Source organism: Octopus sinensis, linkage group LG1 (genome assembly GCF_006345805.1).
Source record: "Octopus sinensis linkage group LG1, ASM634580v1, whole genome shotgun sequence".
Lineage (NCBI taxonomy): Eukaryota > Metazoa > Mollusca > Cephalopoda > Octopoda > Octopodidae > Octopus > Octopus sinensis.
The window spans coordinates 102,139,196-102,162,108 of NC_042997.1; the positions used below are offsets into that span (position 1 = coordinate 102,139,196).

Genomic DNA, 22,913 nt, shown 5'->3' on the forward strand with positions numbered 1-22,913 from the left:
TGCTCTCCCTCGGCCGCACCCCAAAGACTGAAACAAAAGATGTGTGTGTGTGTGTGTGTGTGTGTGTGTGTGTGTGTGTGGTGTGTGTGTGTGTGTGTGTGTGTGTGTGTGTGTGTGTGAGTATGCGAATGTAGAATATATGAATATGTCTGTATACAAGTATATATTCTTATATTAATACAGTATCGACTTTTATGTAATATATTGAGTTGAAGATCATCAATCAATTGAAATTATTTTATTAATTAGTGGGCAAAAACTCATTGTAAGTGTATTTAAATTTTTTATAAGTCAACAAACAACTGAGACAATTTCAGTTAGATCAGTTGATCGAAATTTCTAGACAAAACAAACAAAGCAGGTCAATGTTTCGTTGAGGAGGATCAGCGGAAATATGCCCGTTGCTTTTACCAGTTAGTTTTAAAGCCCAGATCTACTCCAATCTGTATTGTCTTTCTTGTCTGTTATTGTCCAAAAATTTCGATTAATTGATCTTGGTGGAGTCATCTCCCTTGCTTTTTGTTTTTAGACTTCAAATATTCATAGAAAATTAGTTGTTTTTTTTCCCACTAAAAGTATGCATAAATATATGTCATGTTGACCAGAACTATTCTTACTTCCATTAATAAAGAGATCATGTGCCTCCTGCCAGGAGGTCTGACTGAGTCGCCTATATCGCTAAGAGTAATAATAGATGTGAAACCAATGCTAACGTCCTGAACAGCCATAACCAACGATTACATAGCATGCCTGTATGTATGTACGTAAAAAAAAAAATGGCATTCCGTCGCTTCCGACGATGAGGATTCCAGTTGATCCAATCAACGGAACAGCTTGCTCGTGAGATTAACGTGCAAGTGGCTGAGCATTCCACAGACAGGCATACCCCTTCACATACTTCTCAGGGAGATTCAGCGTGGCTGGCCCCTTGAAATACGGGTACTACTCATTTTTGCCATCTGAGTGGACTGGAGTACCGTGAAATAAAGTGTCTTGCACCACGCCGCCGAGAATCGAACTCGTGACCCTACGATCGCGAGCCGAATACCTAACCACTAAGCCACGCGCCTTCACAAATGCATGTATGTATGTGTATGTATGTATGTATGTATGTATGTATGTATGTATGTATTTCTTTATTGTAGTAGATTCCATTGTTTCGCCATTTGGTGTCAGAGGTATCCCCTAAAAAGTAATCACGCTGACAATCTATTCTTATGCAGAACAGTAACAGCTGTACTTTTTCTACCTTTTCTAAATGCATTTAGCAAGGAAAATAACAGCTTTAACCTGAAACCGAAGCCGCTTCTCAAACTTGATCCACTAGAAACTTATCTTCTATTATATGACTTCCGTGTTAAATATTATGTCAATTACTTTTACCCTTTACAGTTCCTCACAAATGTATGGCGAATCCAAAACGACTCCTCTATCATCCAATTTTCCATACATCTCATTGTTAAATTGATGACTACACCATCTTTGATGTTAAAAAGCTTACAATTATTGAAGACCCAAAAACTTTCGTACAAACTGAAACTCTTGTAATTTCAGAAACAGCTTGTATTGGAACAGCACAGTTCGTGTTCACATAATTTTACGTGATTGGGCAGCATGTTGTTTATGAACAACATAATAACGCGCCAGCTTCAGCATTCAATCCTCAGAAGAGAAATTGGTAAAAATAGCCATACCCGTTATCTACAATTCGGTTTTCGTGCCAGAATGTTAGGTAATGACTGTAAAAGTATGATCGTCAAAACAAGCAGCCAAAATGGAGATCTTTGAAAGGATCTCTGGAGTAACGTTAGACGACCGGGTGTGTAGCTCGGAGATCAGGGAATTTCTCTAGGTCGAGCTGCTACTTCTCCGTGTTGAGGGGGTCACAGCTCCGGTACAATGAACATGTGATTAGAATGTCGCAGGAAAGAATCGCAAGACAGATTCTTCAAGCCGACAGGAAACGAAGGAGTTCACTAAGAACGAGATGGTGGGATAATATCCATAGCTTCAGTAGGTCGCGCTTGGGAATCCAGCAGGAAAGTCTAATAACAGTTGCTTCTGATCCTACGGGGAAGATGCCCAAGAACCGCTAGCGTAGTTAGAGTGTGTTGCGTCCGGAGCAGCACTTCAGTTTGCCGCCTTCATGCCCTAACAAAAAATACATATTGTGCTACCACCCACTTCTAGCTACGTTAGTGCTAAGGACCCTACCCACCACGAACTTCCCAAAAATGGTTGGCAGAGAAGATGGATGCGTGGACGAAATATATCCGTAAGCTTAAATCTTGTTTCTCTTTAAGTTGTCGACCGTACACTGCTTATCCCAGTTTGAAGCCATTTTTTTTTTGATATGATATAGCCTCAGAGACTATAGTTTCGCTACCGATTTGCTTTAACTACGAAATAGCTATAACTGATAACAATGCAGCTATTATCAGCCTTGAAGAACAATTACCAACTGAGCAAAACACAACAGTACGTCCATCTTTTACAAGAGACGTTTTAAGGAAAAAGAATATGACAAATGTGGAATCATCACCAACTTCTGCAGAAGTTGTTAAATAAAAAAAAGAATCTGCCAAAATCATTAATTCTGAGTTTATGTAAGCAGTATACTTTGTATAGTTTTTATATAATGTTAAGTTTTCCTAATAGCAGAACAGCTCTTTTTTCTAAGCTTTCCTGACAGCAGAAAAGTTGTTTATTATTATTTTTCTTTTAAATTGTATTCTCAACAACGTAAGTACATAATCTATCGTCCAGCAACATATATTTTCTTATATTTCGTTTTCCCGAATGGGTATTTTTATGTATTCAATTTTGATCTGTCATGCGCTCCACGTGCGCGCGCGCACACACACACACACACACACACACACACACGCACGCACGCACACACGCACACACACGAATACCAGCTCAATGCACGTGACAGCTGAGTAATATCTGGCTTTTTACAATCTGCAGTATTCATTTTACCCGCTCTTAACTCAGCATTAATTTAGAGCATGTGATAACATGAAAGCAGATCATATATGTAATTTTGCCAAATATTAATATCATTGTTCACTTCATCAGACCCATTTGTATGAAGGCTCATGCCCTGGTTATTTATTTTCAACAGACTTTGTATGACAGTACAACTCACAAATACACTTGCATTGTTCAAGTTTATTCAGTCTCTTTTGACTCGGAATAATAACCGAACCAGAAGAGAGTCAATGGTATTAAAATAAAATACTAATTCTAAAAATAATTTCTCCTTTCCGTTTGTTTTCCTCGAAATAGCATTATTTACATGTATTTGATGCTTAGATACAAAGTCAGCTTCACAGAGATTCAGATAAGCTTATGAAGAACGTTAACAAGAAGCTAAATGTCATATTTAGAAAGTAATGGTAGGGGTGGGATGGACTGAATTAACTTTCTTTTTTGTTTTTGTTTTTTGTTTTTGTTTTTGTTCGTATCTATGAAATTTCTGATTAATTGTTCCAGTCTGAATCGACATCCTTATTTGATTTCTTGCCTAACAGAAATGTCCGAGTAATTGATGGTAAGGAAAAAATCGATCGAAATTAATTGTAATAGTGGTTATGTGGCTTGGATTGATGTTTCTAGATTTTGCTGTAACAGTTTTCTTTTTTCCTTTTTCTTTCTTCTGATCATTGCAAATGGGTAGCCATTTCTAATTGAAATCAACTGTATTGTTCACATAATTTCTTTGTTATTTATTTCTCTTTAACATAGGTGTGCTAAATAAACATAACTTATGAGAGTATAGAAAAGATTGAGCGAAGTTCATGCCTTTCTTTTGAGCATTAGCAAAGAAGGTAGGATAAAACATGGTTACAATAAGGAATCAGAAATGAATCGGAGACTGCTTACCTGGAACGATCGAAGCAGTGATGAGCTTTTCTGTATTATTAATTTCTATTGACTATTTACGAGACTAACTTTTATAGTTGATTAAACCCACCTCATTATATAAAATAACATTTTCTTTAATCCTAGATAGGTCAATACTAAACTTTTTTTTATTCATCTCGAACTGTATTTTCCAACGAATCCTTAAAAAAAAACACTATTTTATATTTGGGATAGATTTGGTAGATATTTCTAGCAGATAGAGCGATCATGTGGAAGCTTCCGAGTTAGCTCACAACAAGGATAAATATCTTATTCAAAAAGGATTAATAGAGAAAGTCGGCCTGATTATTAATGAACTAGGGATATAAAGATGCCAAACTGAATATAGTATGTTGTCTCGCGAGTCCGGTAAAGACGGTATTCCAATTTCTTGTAATATGAAGAAGCTGTTCTGTGTTCAAATTCCGCCGAGGTTGACTTTGCCTTTCATTCTTTTGGGGTCTATAAATTAAGTACCAGTTGCGTACTGGGGTTAATCTAATCGACTGGCCCCCTCCCCCAAAATTTCAGAACTTGTGCCTAGAGTAAAGAAAAAAAATATGAAGAAGCTGCGCAGAAGATTCGTTTATAGTAATTAAATGTTTGAGCGGCACATTAGCTCACTCCCTCCATGAAATTGATATTACCTGCACAGGTGCAAAGTGTCAAATGCCAAAGTGATCGCAGAGCAACGTTTAATGAAATGTTTTGCTCAAGAGACACAACGCACCACCCGGTCCGAGGATCAAACCACGATCTTGCGAACGTGAATACAACGCCCCTAACCACAGGGTCACGCACCCTTACACCAAACTAGATATAGTAAAGCTTCAAGTACGGTGTATTGTCGTCTCAACCATCTTTACACCTTCCATTTGTCATGGATCAGATGGTTGATACCTCTGACTTTCAATGTCATTTTGGCATTCTGACAGTAAAAAATCTATTAAAACTATCAGAAGCCTAGCAATAGTAGGAATCCTTCTGAGGGTTAAACGATATAAACAAATAAACACTTTCGCAGGAATGTGACACAAGCAAGTTCAAAAACCTAGTCTTAGGCGTCGTGACAGTGCTAATAACAATATTAAAAATAATGTTATAATAACCTTGGCACCAGGCCACAAATTTCGGTGGAGTAGAATAAAATTGTATGACCTTTGCATTTTCCTCAAAGGCATTGCCAGTAAGTAAAGTGAACTGGAATCGACTTGCCAAAACCTATTTTTCGCTCTACGGCACTCGTCCTCTTTTCTCGTGATATTAACAACTAAATATATTTTTATTAATGTTTATACTGTTTCGAAAAGGTGAAAACAAAGCTTCGAAAACATATACTAAATAGTATATTGCAAAAGTAATGCCAATATTTTGAAGCGACATGTAATCAATTAGATCAGAGGTTCTTAAACTTTGTAATATCCTCAGCGCCCCACCCCTATTTTTATGTGTAAATAAATATTTTATATTTTACTAATTTATATAGGAGTGGCTGTGAGGTAAGTAGCTTGCTTACCAACCACATGATTCCAGGTTCAGTCCCACTGCGTGGCACCTTGGGCGAGTGTCTTCTACTATAACCTCGGGCCGACCAAAGCCTTGTGAGTGGATTTGGTTGACGGAAACAGAAAGAAGCCGGTCGTATATATATATATATATATATATATATATATATATATATATATATTATATATATATATATATATATATGTGGTGTGTGTGTGTGTGTGTTGTGTGTGTGTGTGTGTGTGTGTGTGTGTGTGAGTCTGTATTTGTCCCCCAACATCGTTTGACAACCGATGCTGGTGTGTTTATGTCCCCGTTACTTAGCGGTCCGGCAAAAGAGACCGATAGAATAAGTACTGGGCTTACAAAGAATAAGTCCTGGGGTCGATTAGCTCGATTAAAGGCGGTGCCCCAGCTTGGCCGCAGTCAAATGACTGAAACAAGTAAAAGATTAAAAGATATACTATGAATCCTTTGGTATCTAATATAATATTATATAATTTGTATACAATACTATATTAATATTATAAATTCATATTTTATACAATACTATATTAATATTATAAATTCATATCGTTCCTCTGCTTTCCTCCAAATGCATCCCCCCCAGCGCCCACCTGGACCCTCTCAACGCCCACCGGAGATGGGATGCGCCTACTTTGAGAACCTATGAATTAGATCAACTCGAGTACTTTATGATGCTTCTTTTATCGCCCCGAGAGGACAAACAAGTTCTAATCATTGTTACTCTCATCTTTAGAAATACAGTTAGATATAATACAATGAATATCAACGAGAAAGTTTATCTGTGGTCGTTCGAACCGCTAAAAATGGCATCTTAATATCTCTCAGAGCAAATTCCACAATCTTTAAAAAACGGAGAAAGGACACATTAGAAAAGTAGTCTGAGATCATTACGGAAAGAATGTCTTTGATTATATGTCTGCTCGATTAGCGTTGACTTAGAACTACACAACAGTATTAGCAACTAATACGAGGAGATTTTTACAGATGCACCTTGTGTAACATTGTAATTATTATTAAGGCAGTCAGTCAGCAGCATAGTTAACGCGCCGGAAAAAAAATGATTAGCGGCGTGTCGTCCGGCTTAAATGTTTTGAATTCAAATTCCGCCGAGGCCGACTTTGCCTTTGATAAAATAATGTACCAATCAAGTACTGGGATTGATGTAATCGATTTACCCCCGTCCCTTAGGAACTGCTAGCTTTGTGCCAAAATTAGAAAGAATTATTAAGGCAGCGAGCTGGCAAAGCCGTTAGAGCGTCGGATGAAATGTTTAGCGACATTTCTTCCGGCTCTTAACGTTCTGAGTCCAGATTACACCAAAGTCAACTTTGTCTTTCATCCTTTCAGGTTTGATAAAATAAAGTACCAGATAAGTTCTGAGATCGATGTAATCGACTAATCTGCACTCACAAATGCTCGGCCTTATGCCAAATTTTGAGACAATTTATATTTAGGCAGCGAGCTGGCAGAATCGTTGCTGCGTCGGACAAAATGCTTGGCAGCATTTCTTCCGGCTGTTATACTTTGGCCTTCATCCCGTTGTGGATTGATAAAATAATTACCAGTTGAGTACTAGGTTTGATGTAATCGGCTAACTCCACATACCCTGAAATTTCAAATCTGCATATAATAATAAAAATAATAATTCTTTCTAAACCAGCAACTTATAAGGGAATGGAAAGCCTACTACATTGACTCCGGACTGGTATTTATTTTATCGATCCCGAAAAGACGGAAGACAAAGTTGTCCTCTTCTGGATTTGAGCTCAGAACGTAAAGAGCCTGAGAAAACGATTCTGTCAGCTTGCCACCTTCAAAATAATTGTTTCAATTTTTGGCACAAAGCCATTAATTAAGAGGAAAGGGTTAGTCGATCAAATTGACCCAGCTAATGACCGCTACTTTATTTTTATCGACCCAGAAAGAATGAAAGAAAAGTTGACTTTGGCGAGATTTTAACACAGAATGTAAAGAACCGGAAGAAGCATTTTGTTCGGCGCACTAACGATTCTGCTAGCTTGCCTACTTCTAAGATAGACACTTTCAGTGGAAAGATAATGACAAGAAATTGTAGCGGCTAATTTAGGAATTGATCTAATATCATCGTTCTAAGTAAAATCTTTAGAAAAAGGTTAAACCTAAAATACGAAGTTTCAATGAGTTTGGAAGAACAAATATATGTATCAAAAGTATCGGATTGATACAAACAGTAAAGTTACTAAAAAAATAAAGAAAAACAATGTGTATGTGTGTGTGTGTGGGGGGGGAGAACATAGCTGTTATTTCTGATATGTTGAGCTTCTTTGTTTCCGAGAATTTTAGTGTTTCTTTCTTTTTGGTGGCACTTGGATATTTTTTTTTTGAATGAGTTATTTTAAAGGTTGATAAATATAGTTCATAAATATAGTTAATAAAAGTTATTAAAACAACCTTGACTTAATAAGACCAAGAAAGTTGCATTCTTCATTGATGTTTCTCATAATGACATAAAACGAAGAGCAGTAATTTGTCTTCATCGTTAAAGAACTGAAGGAATCAATATTAAAATTATATGTGTGAACTGAAGTATTAAAATATTAAGTACAAACCCTTCCCATTATTTAACGATTTTCTTGAAGCATCGTAATTTCTCAGGAGAAATCATTCCTTAGTAATATCTCGATGGGAGTCCAAAATATAGAACATTGAAAAGCTTGAAGAGCAGTATCTAGAATTATTTATTCAATTTCAAATCTTTTGATAATAATAATCATTTCTGCTATAGGTACAATGCTAGAAAGCTGTGGTAATGTGGGTAGAGAAGGGTTAGTCGATTACATCAACCCTAGTGATCAAATGGTACTTACTCTATCGACACGAAATTCTCCGGCGGAATTTGAACTCAAGTATTAATATTGTCCTTTCTTCTAATGGCACAAGACCTCACACTTAGTCGGAGTGGGTAAGTCGATTACATCGACCACAGTACTCAACTGAAACTTATTTTATCGACCTCCAAAGGATGAAAGACAAAGTCAATCTCGGTGGAATTTGAACTCAGAACGTAAAGAAGGGCGAAATGCCGCCAAGCATTTTGTCTTGTATGCTAACGATTCTGCCAACTCGCCGCCCTGCAGCGTACTAATGTAGTTTTAATACTATCTACTATCGGTACAAAGCCTGGAATTTGGAGTTGGTGGCTTGTCGAATCCCAATGTTCAACAGGTATTTATTTTATCGAACCCCGAAAGGATGAAAGACAAAGTCGACTTCGGTGAATTTGAACTCAGAACGTAAAGATCCGGAAGAAATTCCACTAAGTATTTTGTCCGGCGTGCTAACAATTCTGCCAACTCGTCGCCTTTATGGTTTAAAATTTTAGCACAAGGCCAGCAATTTTAAAGGAGGAGTAAGTTGCTTGCGTCGAGCCCTAGTGTTCAGCTGATACTTTCATCAAAATAATGAAAGACAAAGTTGACATCGGTGGAATTTGAACTCTGATGATAACAGTAATAACTACGAATAAAACATTTTGCTGTCTTACCACAAACTTTAGTAAATTTGGCACCGTTTTCAATAAAGTTAGAATTAAATAAATGTCAAATCAATAAGGTTCGTTTGTTTGTTTGTTTGTTAGAATATGAAATAAGGTGAAAAAATTTACAGGTTTATTACTGTTTGACACAATACGCCAAGTGAAGACGTCATAATATTTCTTAGGTAACCATTTTTTGAAAATGCTAGTGGATAGGAAGAATCAATACAGTCTCGGACAAAATGCTTTGTGGTCAGCTTCGTTGTATCCACGGGGCAAATAAATACATAGAGTCCTATACTGCTTATTTATTGACAAAATACTACAACATATATAGGTCAGAAGTGGGCCCCTACACTCATGAGGAACCTGGACAATTGCTCAATGTATCCGTACCTTAAGATTTTCCCTAATGTCGATATTATTTTACAGCTTTCCGTGAATAATAAAATATATACCAGTGAAATAGTGGAGATATTATGATTGACTAGCTCCACCTTCAAAACATGTGGTTAAAAAGCTCGCTATGCAACTACCTGGCTTCGAGTTCAAGCCAGCTGTGTGGCACACTTTGGTTCAGGTATCTTCTGCTATAGCCCCACACCGACCAATGCCCTGTGAGTTGGTAGACGGAAACTCTCTCTCTCTCTCTCTCTCTCTCTCTAAATATATATATATATATATATGTGTGTGTGTGTGTGTGTGTGTGTGTGTGCATGCATACGTATTTATGTAGGTATGTATTATGCGTCTTTGTGTTCTGTTTGTCCTCCATTACCACTTGACAACCAGTGTTGGTTTGTTTGCATTCCCGTAAATTAGGGGTTTGGTAGAGACTATAAAATAAGTGTGACACTTAAAAAGGTTCCTGGGGTCGATTTATTCCTCTGAACTTTCTAAGGTGGTGTCCTAGCATGGCCGCAGTCCAATGAGTGAAACAAGTAAAAGAGAAAAATGTGAAAGGGATTTCCTTAAAGTTCTTTTATATTTCATTAGAAATAATATTACTGAATCGAAATCAAGATATTTAAGATTAATTGCTTCTTTATATATTTAAATACTATACTGGATTGATTAATTGCACTTAGTTAATCATATAATGGTATCTGGTTTTGGGCACAGCGTTACCAATTTTGAGGGGAGGGAAATTAGTCGATTACAACAATCTCAGTACTTAACAGGCACTTTATTTTATCTCGGAAGGATAAAATGCGAAGTTGACTTCTACGAGATTTGAATTCAGACTGTAAAGAGCCGGAAGAGATACTGCAAAGCATTTTTCTTTTTTTTTGCGACGCTCTAATTATTCTGACAGCTCGCCTCGTTAAAAAGAACTCTTAATACCATCAATCAAATGCTAAAAGAAATAACATGAGGTTTGGTGCCAAAAAATAAACAGAAGCGCAGACTGCGTCTCTGGAATATTATTTGAGAAGGAGACAATCATTTTGCTTTCAGTTACAGAGTCATCTTTGTGAGTTGCAGAAAACTTTACCAAATGCAGAAGGCCAGCAAGCAACCATGAGTGAGGAATAGAATAAAATGTCTTTCTGGTTTGGTTGATCCTCTCCTCACTATTTCGACAAATATAGCAGAAGCGAAACATGTCCAGAGTTGTCTGTCGTACTTGCCGTGGAAATTAAAATATTCTTTTCTACTCTAGGCACAAGGCCAACATTTTTTGGGAGAGGAGCCCAGTCGATTAGATAGACCCCCACTACGCAACATGCGGCCTTGGGTAGATGATAGAAATCATTTCTGTTTTGCATATACCTAGGCGCAGACATAGCTGTGTGGTTAAAAAGCTCGCTATGCAACTAGCTGGCTTCGAGTTCAAGCCAGCTTAATTTATCGACCTCCGAAAGGATGTAAGGCAAAGTCGACCTCAGCAGAATTTGAACTCAGAATGTAAAGACAGACGAAATACTGCTAAGCATTTCTCCCGGCGTGCTAACGTTTCTGCCAGCTCGCCGACTTCGAAAATTGAAATAATATTGTTGGTCTAGTGTTGGGTCTGTTCGTTTTATTCACCAAAATGTTTGTTAAGATATTGTCACAGCGATTTTAATTAATTTCCTAGATGTATGACTTTATAATGGCATACGGAAAATGATTTACTGTGGAAAAGGAACTTGTACTCACTGGTAAATTCGAGTTATCGTGTATTTAGATTTCAAGTACTAATATCTAGAAAATACATTTTAACTAACATTCTGCAAGTATATTCTGTGCATGGTTTAAGTTAACATTAATATTTCAAATTTGTAGGAAAAATGATATAGTATTATGTGCATGCTTTTATCTTCTGGAAAGTTAGTATATCGGTTATTTTAATATTTTTAGTATAATTCAGTTTTATAAAACTAAGAAAAAAAATAAAGAATATATGTATATAATGAAAGAAAAGCAGCCATACAGGATGTGACTATAATCATTTGCATCATCAAGCTAACAAACCTAATAATTTGATCCAAATATCAGTTACTAAAATAGCATTGAGCTAATTTTCTCAATTTCCGAACTAATATTTCTACCATGGAAAATATTATGCCCAATGATAAAACGCCAGTTCGGAAATACAAAATACAATTATAAAAAAGAAGCAAAAAAAAAAAGAAAAAGATATTTCAGATACAAGTGCAGATTGGTCAAATAGGTAATTTTGACGGGAAAAAATGTTCCTTACTATATATACGTGCATATATATATATATATATACTAGCAGTATCGCCCGGCGTTGCTCGGGTTTGTAAGGGAAATAACTATAAATATTTTTAGAGAGTTATAGCCAAAAAATGGGGAAAAAATGATGGTAAATTGTTTTTAGTTAAAAAGGTCGAGTTGCGTCCCCTAGACAGTCTGTGGTTTGTGTTTCTGATTGTCGACCCCATGTCGAATTTATTGATTTTTTTCAGAACTGGGGGAACTTTTCAAAATTTTCGCTGCGTTAGTTTTGAATTATGACATTGGGCTATGTGTGTGTCAAGTTTCATCAGAATCGGTTGAAAGCCGTGGTCAGGGTGAGGGTACAACCAAACAGACACACAGACACACACACAGACAAACTGCCGTTTATATATAGAGATATATATATATATATATATATATATATATATATATATATATATATATTATATATATATATATACATACATACATACATACATACATACATACATACATACATGTGTGTGTGTGGTGTGTGTGTGTGTGCGTGTGTATGTATGTATATTTATATGAGTGTGTACATACGCACATACATACATACATATATATTTGAGGCTAATTGTCAGTATCGTTTGAGCGTCGGATAAATCACTTTGGAGTAAATCGTTCCGACTCCCAAATCTTGCTGCAGTCAACTCTACCTTGCATTCTTACGAAATGAATAAATCAAGTACTAGTTTTGTTCAGGGGTTCGATTATTATCTTTCTCTATCACTCTCTCTCTCTCTCTCTCTCTCTCTCTCTCTCTCTCTCTCTCTCTCTCTCCTCTCTCTCTCTCTCTCTCTCTCTCTCTCTCTCTAGCTATATCTATGTATCTAGCTGTCTCCTATGGAAGAAATTAACTGTGGTTGGTCTTGGAGAGGAACGCGTTCTGCCATGTCTGCAATATATCCAAGAGACGCCGTATTTCACGACGGTGCCCCTTCGACTCCATCAATGTGTAACGAGCACATGGCATGTATATATATAATATATATATATATATATATATATATATATATATATATATATATATATATATATATATATATATATATATATGGCGCGCATGGCAGAATTTTGGAGGGAAAATTTACGTTCCCAGTCGTTACTTAGTTTTAACATCTGCGCACTTCCCCCCACTATCTGATGTCGCTGGGTCAGAAGTGAGGGCTGGTGGCATTTGGTAAAGCTATCGAATATAGCGCCGATGACGGAAATCAAACTACTTTTCTATGTTTGTGATCCAGAAACACGTGTTCGTTATTAACGGTAAGTGATTGCTTTCGTCTATTTGCTACTCCGGTTTTGTGTATGTGAGCCGCAAGGGCCTTCGTTTTTGGAATCTCCACTTATAGAAAATGGAAAAAACGGTCTTTGACTGCCATTTCTAATTCCTTCGGTATGAGGCGAAACAGCCTGCTGCTAGCCATCTTATTTACTTTACTATATATATATATATATATATATATATATATATACATACACATAATACATACATACATACATATATCTTTAGAATTTAAAGAGAGAAGAGCAAAGAAGAGAGAAAGGAGGGGAGAAGCCGCTTGAGACAATTACGGATATGGTTATCAATCTGTTATTATTATAGAAAAAATTCATCTCAAAGTGTTCACATTAAGTGGCTTCAACTGTACGTATATACAGCATTGTGTATGTGTATATACTGGCATACTCCGCATCATGGTTACCTCAGCTTACAAGATTTCGCGCTTACAAAAATTGTACACTATTTCCACTAATTTCAAGTTGCGGTCTGTAATTTCATCCTTACGGTGGCTTATATGAATTTTAACAATATAAATCACGCTTCTTGATTTGATTTTTACAGGCTTTTCCGTATTAGTGAGATCGGTGTAAGATGTTCTTTAGCTCGAACATCTGTAGACCAATAGTTGAAAGACAAAATGCTGCAAGAGGGAAATCTAGATTTCTGAGAAGGAATAATTTGAATAAGCATTTAGTGCAAGCTTTGGGGGATAAAATACAGTAGTAATGGCGAAAGAAGGAGAAATAGGTGTATCGTATGAGATAAGATGGAGGCGCGGTGTAGCCTGTAAATTTAGAGAACCAGAAATGTCAGAAGAAGGAAAGTGTATTCACGAGTCTCTATTTGTAATATGTTGACGACTAAGTCATTACTAATCAACTGGATGACTTTCTATTCCATGTATAATAGAAAAGGAGACGGGCTGACAACTCAGAATTTACGATAATTATGCACAGTTCAAAAGTGATATAAATTGGCTCGTGGATGACAAAACATCTAATGTTTTAGGCACTTCTCTTCATCGCAGTGTGATGTTTTCTAATGGTGCCAATCACCACTTTCCTCAGACACTACTTTTTATTTCAAAGCAACTGACAGACTTACTAAAACGTTGGACAGATTGCTTGACTAGCAATCGTTTCTTCGCCCTGAGTTCAAATTCTGCCAAGTTCATATTTGCCTTTCATTCTTATTGGGTCGATACATAAAGTGCCTGTTTTTACTGGGGTCAATTCTTCTCTTCCTTTTCCTTTTACTCATTTTTGTGTCCTGTCTTTCTTTCTGGAAGAATAAACTGTGGTCAAACCTGAAGAGGAATGAGATGCCCAAGATACTAGCGCCCCTACAACTCCATCAAGGAGTTAAGGCTCCAAGGAAAAACACGACTATTTATTTTGACTATTTACTTTATTTAATTATACATAATATTTCTAACAAAGAACTGCATACGCTCTCGCATCAGCCTGCAGCCTCCCACCTCACAGCTATTCGCCGCATGTGCTTGCACGGACATGTCCTCTGCCTCCCGCCAGATCATCCTACGAGGGCCATACTCTCGTTCGACGCAGCAGCTGCGAGATGGAAGAGGTTCCGTGAAAGGCTCCGCACCAAACGGCTCGACGTAATTAATGGAGATCTCCAGATGTTTGACGTCATCTTGGAGGATGAAGGGGCGCTGGCACGGTTCCGCCAGCGATGGGGAGCACTGGTGAATCTGGTCGGCTCTAAGCACGCTGACGCCTCTGGAATCACTAACCTGGGATGTCTCTAGCCCCATCAAGCAAGAGCATGAAGCAAGCAAGCATAGTAGTGAAGACATGTTATAATATTTATGAGGTTGAGTTACATTTAGAATGTAATTGGATTCTAAACTATAAAATTACATATTTACTGTTAACAAGAAAAACAATTTATTTCATATATAATTTTACCGATTTATAAAAAGTAAATAGATTATTTCATATTTTGAATTTGTTTTGCAAGGATTTTTATCTGAAATACGGTTTCATATCAGCTGTTTTCAAAAAGTCAGAAAAGTGAAATATAAATATGCAAAAACTGGTGAGTATGTTTATAGGTTTTATCTATTATGACTCTCCAAAATATAGCAAGATTATTTTATATTTATTTTTTACTGTTTAATATCTCTCTTAACTTAAGCAGGATTTCCCCCAGACTATTGGATTCTTTTTCTTGTTTGACTGAGATTTTAATAATCAAATACATACTGCCGTCAGCTGTCCATTTCTCTTTCTATTAAATACAATTTTAAAAGGTAAATATTTATCATGTTATTGACAAAAGATTAAAATAAGTTACGTATTTTACCTTTTATCTTTTACTTGTTTCAGTCATTGGACGGCGACCATACTAGGGTACGACCTTGGAGGGTTTAATCGAACGAATCTCCCTCCATTACTTACTTAAAGTTTGGTACTTGTTCTATCGGTCACTTTTTACCGAATCACTATATTATGGGAGTGTAAACAAATAAACACCAGTCGTCAAGCGGTGGGTGAACAAACACACATATACACAACATACACACACACACACACACACACACACACACACACACACACACACACACACACACACACACACACACACACACACACACACACACACACACACTGTATTAGACGCATGTGTTTTGACGGTTTCTTTGGGTTTTTTTTTTCCTTTCAACAGCAATGTCTCAAAAAATCATCCAGGTTTAATAAGCGAAGTCAAGCATAACGCATTAAAACCTTTTTTTCATGCGCAGCTGAAATAGGGTAGCATCTAATATTCCAGCGCGCCTTTTAAGCCATCAAATACAGAATATATATATCCTACCTCTGAATCGTCTCTATAACATTTTCGTGAGTTTTCTATACAAATAAACTGGATAACTAAAAGCATAGACAAGTCTCACATTTCTTGCGATAAAGTCAAACTCACTTTTTGAATATGGATCGTTTCTTTTGGCTAATCCTAATGACAAAGTTGTAACGTTGTTATTTTCAGTATATACTCATATTGCCAATGGAACCTATTAAGTGATAGTATATACATCCACAAATACCAGACAATCAATTGAATCAATTGCTCTGAAAGTATTGACTGCTGGATATACAACCAATGACTTTTTTTGTTCTTTAGAAACAGAAAAATAAATAGTTCTAAATTAAGCTAACTGTTCTAATAATAGAATCGGTATTGATTTTCTTATGTTTCTTTTTGAATTTCCTCCTTCCGTTGAAATGTTCGCATCGTTTAATATATATGTTTTTAATTCTTTATATTTGTAGTTTTCGATAATCGTATTTTTAGAAACTTTCCGGTAAATTTTAATTTAACAGAAAAACAATAACACCACGTAATCGATCCTTTCCTTTTACCATCAATCTATATTTCTATACCACATTTCTAGCTATCAATTTATTTGTTCTTCGCAGGGCTTTTTGACGTTTTCTATCAGTCAGTAAACTAGAATACACGAGCCATCAAACAATTTCTTTGGGGACGTAACTAATATACAGCGGATATCAATAAAACTCGTCTTCTTCTTTGCCCGTTTCTTTTAATGATTTTATGAAAAATTGCGCTTTTGTTTCGGAAACAATAACTTACACATCTTTGCTGGATGTGTAAGTAAAAAAAGAGGCGATATACCCAAATCAGCAGCTCATAGCACATAATATAGTTCGGCCGCATACATACATACATACATACATACATACATACATACATACATACATACATACATACATACATACATACATACATATAAATGTATTTGTATAATCGAGAGTTTGTTTCTCGACTCATGTTTCATGCCACTGCGATCTTCAGGCGAAACACTATATCTACTGCCTTGCATTGAGTAACGTACGTGTGAGTGTGTGTAAGTATGTGTGTGTGTATGTGAGTGAGTGTGCGTGTGTATGTGTGTGTGTAAGTGTGTGCGCGCGCGTATGTGTGTGTAAAAATTCATTGATGTCTTGGTTTATTTGTGAAATAGAGGGAAAATAAACAAAGGGAACGGAGAGACAGAAATAAAGATAAAGTCGTAGAGAGAGAGAGAAAGAGAGGGAGAGAGAGAGTAATATAGAGAAAAGGGTAAATACCTAGTTCTCTATATTGAGTTTTAGTTCGATATCACCCCTGATTAAGCATATCATTGGAAAATTAGTTCCAGTGATGACAATCCTGTCTTTTAAATTGGGACAGTATTATCTGCATTATATAATATAAGGTCATTTCTAATATAACGTATTCAGGAGTAGGCTGTTTAAAAGAAGATTTAACAGCTACATCCAGAAACTCAAGGGAACACGTAGAAGTTCTCTCTCATTAGACAACCTACCGGATTCCGAACTGGCTGGACCCACAAACCATAGTTGACTGACGGGATAACATAAGACTCGACACTTATATTACATATATTACATATATTACATAGTATCAAGTTTAAAAACATACACTCACACAATACTGTATTACATAGTGTTATTAAAGATATATAGGGCATTACACAAATGTGAAGAGTAAAGTAAAATAAGACGAACAGATCAACCGTCGTCATAACTAATAGTTCCTCGCCACATTTCAAATCGTCAGACTATGCCGTTTATTCAACAATATTTTAGAAAATAAATTTACATACATGCAAACATACTTGATACATAGCTACACACACACACACACACACACACACACACACACCACACACACACACCACACACACACACATACTCACACATACACTCACACACACACATACACACTCACGCACACGCGTTAGGGTCTCACATATACATGGTGAATTAAAAATCTTCATTTAACTACGATTATTCTTGTAGTGTATTGGCAAAGATTTTAGAACATGACATAAAGTAGTTTGCAGTATTTGTTCTAGATCTTCGTGTCACTGAGTTCAAATCTAACCCTTGTTGGGATAAAAAAAAGTCCCTTTCCAGGGTGGTGAATGAGCAGAATTGTCAGAGCATCCGACAGAATGCCTTGCTGCATCAATTCCAGTTCTTTTGTTTTCTGAGTTCAAATTCTGCTGGACAGTACCTGATCCCAGGAGCATCCCACGCAACCCGCACTTGGCCAACATGGACAAACCATCTTAAAACATATATAAGTGATGAAATTTCATGCAGTGGTGGTTAGAAAAAACCCCCCAAAAACTAGAGTTCTCTGAATCTGAAAACAGTAATAAAGGGTGATAACTGTAATGATATCAGCTAACAATATTTTATTCAATTCAGTTCGATATAACATTCATGAGTGAGAGTGAACGCGCGCTTGTTGAACTGAGATTATTCTAAAGCTAATTTACAACATTAAATTTACTAGTTGAATAAGCTTGAAAAAGGGTTAGGAGAAACTTGAGTCTCGTACGTTATAATACATATATATATTGACTTGAATTGAACCGGTTTCAGCTCATGAGCTGTAGCCATGCTGGGGCACCACCATTTATATATATATATATATATATATATATATATATATATATATATATATATATATATATATATATATATATATATATATATATATATATATATATATATATATATAATATATATATATATATATATATATATATATAATATATATATATATATATATTATATATATAATATATATATATATATATATATATATATATATATATATATATATAATATATATATATATATATATATATATATATATATATATATATAATATATATATTATATATATATATAGGCGTAGGAGTGGCTGAGTGGTAAGAAGCTTGCTTCTCACCACATGGTTCCAGGTTCAGTCCCACTGCATGCCACCTTGGGCAAGTGTCTTTTACTATACCCTCGAGCCGACCAAAGCCTTGTGAGTAGATTTGGTAGACGGAAACTGAAAGAAACCCGTCGCATACACACACACACACACACACACATATATATATATATATATATGTGTGTATGTGGTGTCTGTGCTTGTCTCCCTTCATCGCTTGAGAACCGATGTTGGTAACTTAGCGGTTCGGTAAGAGACCGACAGAATAACTTGGCTTATGTATGTATGTGTGTGCGTGTGTGTGTGTATAAATTATGTCATATGTAAACAAAAATAAGTTTGTTTTTTGAAGCGCTGAAATGTATTAGAGTACAGGTAGAAAGATATATTTTTCAACGCATAAATACTGACAGAACAGCATATACAGGATAAAATCCTTAATGAGCTGACAAATCTTTTTGCTCTGTAAGGATTTTATCCTGTATATGCCGTTCTATATTGCAAAATATATCTTTCTACTTGTACTATATGTATGTATGTATGTATGTATGTATGTATGTATGTATGTATGTATGTATGTATGTATGTATGTATGCATGTATGTATGTGTTTATATTTCACTTAGGCACAGCGATACTAATAATCAGGTGTTAGAAGTCAGTATACTTATACTTCAGAGAAAAACGAGTACAGAGTGTAATAAGAAATTAGATAAATGGCAAGGGAACAAGATATGTAAGGCGATACACAAGCACTCGGCTACGAGTGTGTATTACACCTTGTTGTAGAAACAGCTGTAAGCTAATGAAGTTCATTACGTGATTTTTTTGTTCCCTTGTCATTTATTCAATTTTTTACACACACACACATACATGCATATATATATATATGTATCTGTCTGTCTGTATGCATGTATGTATGTATGTATGTGTATGTATGTATGCATGTATGTAGTATGTATGTATGTATGTATGTATGTATGTATGTATGTATGCATGCATGTATGTATGTATGTATGTATGTATGTATGTATGTATGTATGTATGTATGTATGTATGTATGTATGTATGTGCGTATTTGTATATGCGTGTATATTTTATTGTATTTTATTTCATTACTGTATAAAGCATAACATTTATATAGTATTTTTAAAGATATAGTATTTTGTAAAGGTATGTTGTCTCATTTGATACATAGCTAAAGAAATATTTATTCCTGAAAAATTTTTGCGCGAATTTACTATGGAATTAACAAATCTTTTCATAGAGACAGACATTTGATTGCTTGTCAACAATCAAAAAATATATATCACAAGAAGAATATATTCATAAATACAATAAACAAAGATACAAAATAAATATGTAGAAAGATTCTTCTGGATTATTTAAAGCCAGTCAGATAAAGAAAAAAGTTATTTGAAAATTTGAAAAAAACCCGCAAATGATTAGTCATGAATATACATATGAATACACATATACATAAGTGTAAGCGATACTCAACCGTGGTAGTTGTGAAATTGTGAGTAAATAGAGATAAATCCGAAACTTCATAAGACGTCTTCATCCTTTACATTGATAAAAGCAATGAACCAATATCTGTATCGTTGTAGGTAGTTTCAACAATCCAATGAGATATCGCCTTATGGCAAAAGGTAAGTGACGTCAGGAGAAAATTGCTCGTTCGTTTTCCCGCAGTCTGATTCTTAAGTGGTTCATTGGCTACATGATCTTAAAACTAATCATGAAACTAATCACGACTTATTTATTTATTTATTTATTTATTTTTCTATAAGAAGAGCAAATCAAATAATCCATAAATCGTTTCCTTTTCTAAACAAAGTGCTCTATAATGTAATTATGTATCCTTTGACATATAAAATCAAAGAATATCCACGTAAACAAGTTGGGCGAAAAAAAGTGAACAAAAATAACGTGGCTGTGTGGTAAGAAGTTTGCTTCCCAACCACATGGTTTGCTTGTCTCCGTAACTTTGCGGTACAGCAAAAGAGACTGAAAGAATAAGTATCAGGCTTAAAAAAAACAAAAAAAACTTAAGCACTGGGGTAGATTTGTTCGACTAAACTTCTTCAAGGTGGTGTTCCAGCATGGCCGCAGTCCATGATTGAAACAAGTGATAAGATAAAGGTAAAAGATAAAGTAAATAAATAAATAAACTAGTAATACCCGTGACGTATCGAGGGTTGCCAGCACTCGGTAGCAAAGGCAATTTTTGGCGTCTTCACCGTAGATTAATAAGCATTTTAAACAAGAAGAAATGTTACGGCCTTCCTAATTGCGCCCGTGAGTGTCTGATCCTTCGTTCCCCACTCTTGCTATGCTTATGAATGATATATTTCTTTTAAAAAATCATTCTAAGCCATGTTTTAACTAAAAGGCTAGTATACTGAAATTTAGTATATTGAAATAAATTTTTAAAAACCCAAAAATCTATATTTAGATGATACGCACGTGCATAAATTCCCAGTTTCATCAAAATGTATATTTACAAAACAAGCAAACAAACAAATAAATAAATAAATAAGTATATAAACGAAATCGTTTTACTAAGGAAGATAAGAGGGCGTTATACTTTCGAAACCGAAAGTATATTTATAGAAATGATTTGTCTGTAAATATTCCCTACTGACACATAGATTCATGCATCCAAACAGATATACACAAACACACACACTCTCTCTCTCTCTCCCTCCCTTTCTCTCTCTCTCTCCCTCCCTCTCTCTTTCTCTATACATGTATGTATGTATGTACACTACCGTCAGAAATTAATTAGCACCCTTGATTTGCTCTTCACTCAAGGTATGTGCTGTCACCTAGTGGCCATATCTCGAACTATTGCTTTGTTGCGAGTTCCCTGTTGCGCAGAACGATGACGTAACTTTGTTCGCAGAGCAGTTTGAGAGTCTACAGCCTTATGATGTTGACATAGCAGTGCAACAACAACTTGGAGTGCGGATGCAGACAAATTCCTTTGTTTAATAGATATAGGTAGCGCCTCGCAAGGACCGAAATCACACCATACTAAGTTTTCTCATCGCGTAAGACGTTTTGAACAGCTCATAGGTTAATTGATTTAACCTATTTAATGTAGAAATTTGAGAAGTGCTAATTAATTTCTGACGCAAGTGTATGTATGTATGTATGTATGTATGTATGTATGTATGTATGTATGTATGTAAAAATAAATGCACGTAGTTATAAATTGCTCCCTTTATCTGAGATGGAGTTAAATTAGATTTAATAACTTAAAATATGCTTTTTCTTTTTATACCCACACACATTCACATTTTTAAGTAATCATTTGAATTTATTCTATGTGCTCTCGAATACACTGACGTGGATAACTATGCCAGCACCCTGCTAATAATGTACAGTTACAGAAGCATCGACACTATACTGAGAGAATACAAGGGATCTACAGGTGCACATATAAGCCGAGACTGCTAGACAACTAGACACTTGGAGAAGTAAGTCCGTGTTGACCAGCTGCAATTTTCTTTCGATGGCCAGCTGCAATTTCTTTCGATGGGCTGAGGACCTGATGAAAGTGCTTAGAGTTTGGACCAAAATTTTGGATGGATAGGAACTTGGAGGAGGTCAGGAGCAGGGTGGCTAATCCCACATGGAAATAAGCCGGGAGAATGTTGCATCTAAAAGGTCTGGCGGAATTAGCTAATGCATACATAGCCGCGGTAGTGTACTACCGCCTCACCGTCATACCTTGTCCTATTTCTGACCAGATTTCAGCGCTTGCTTTTACGCTTCTCTTGGAAGGATCAGGGTCCGATGATCAGTAAGTTGATCTCATGGAATGCCGTGGCTTGTGATGTTTTGGTGAGCGCTGACACACTTGCAGGAATACCTGGATCACTTCAATGGCGTCTTTGACGTCGACTCCATCGAAGTGGAAGACAAAGATGAATTGGCTTGGGGGTCTTTCGAGCGACGCAACTCTCTGCAACTTGACTCTTTGACCGAGCTGCAGTCAAGCGTAGACCAAGTTTGTGTGTTTGGCATTTAGAATGTTGCCAGATACTCACAGCACTGTATCAGATAGACAAGGCCGTCACCAGGAAAACAACTCAAGATTTCTATAGAGGACTAGTTGAAGGTATAAGCGACAATGGCTTGCGATGTACTCTGAGCATCAACGGAAACAGTTCAG

General features: G+C 36.0%; 1 protein-coding gene across 4 annotated transcripts in view; it reads right to left on the reverse strand.

The window, feature by feature from the left end:
* Positions 1-22,913, reverse strand: part of LOC115211848 — a 279,433-nt gene that overhangs the window by 209,500 nt on the left and 47,020 nt on the right. The window contains exon 1 of one of the 4 annotated variants that reach the window (XM_036503406.1): positions 20,232-20,338. The exons of the other annotated variants lie outside the window; for them this stretch is intronic. Within the exon in view, the coding sequence (XP_036359299.1) occupies positions 20,232-20,294 (63 nt within the window). The 5' untranslated portion in view covers positions 20,295-20,338. Of the gene's footprint in view, positions 1-20,231; positions 20,339-22,913 lie in introns of those variants that run through there. 4 annotated transcript variants of the gene reach the window in all.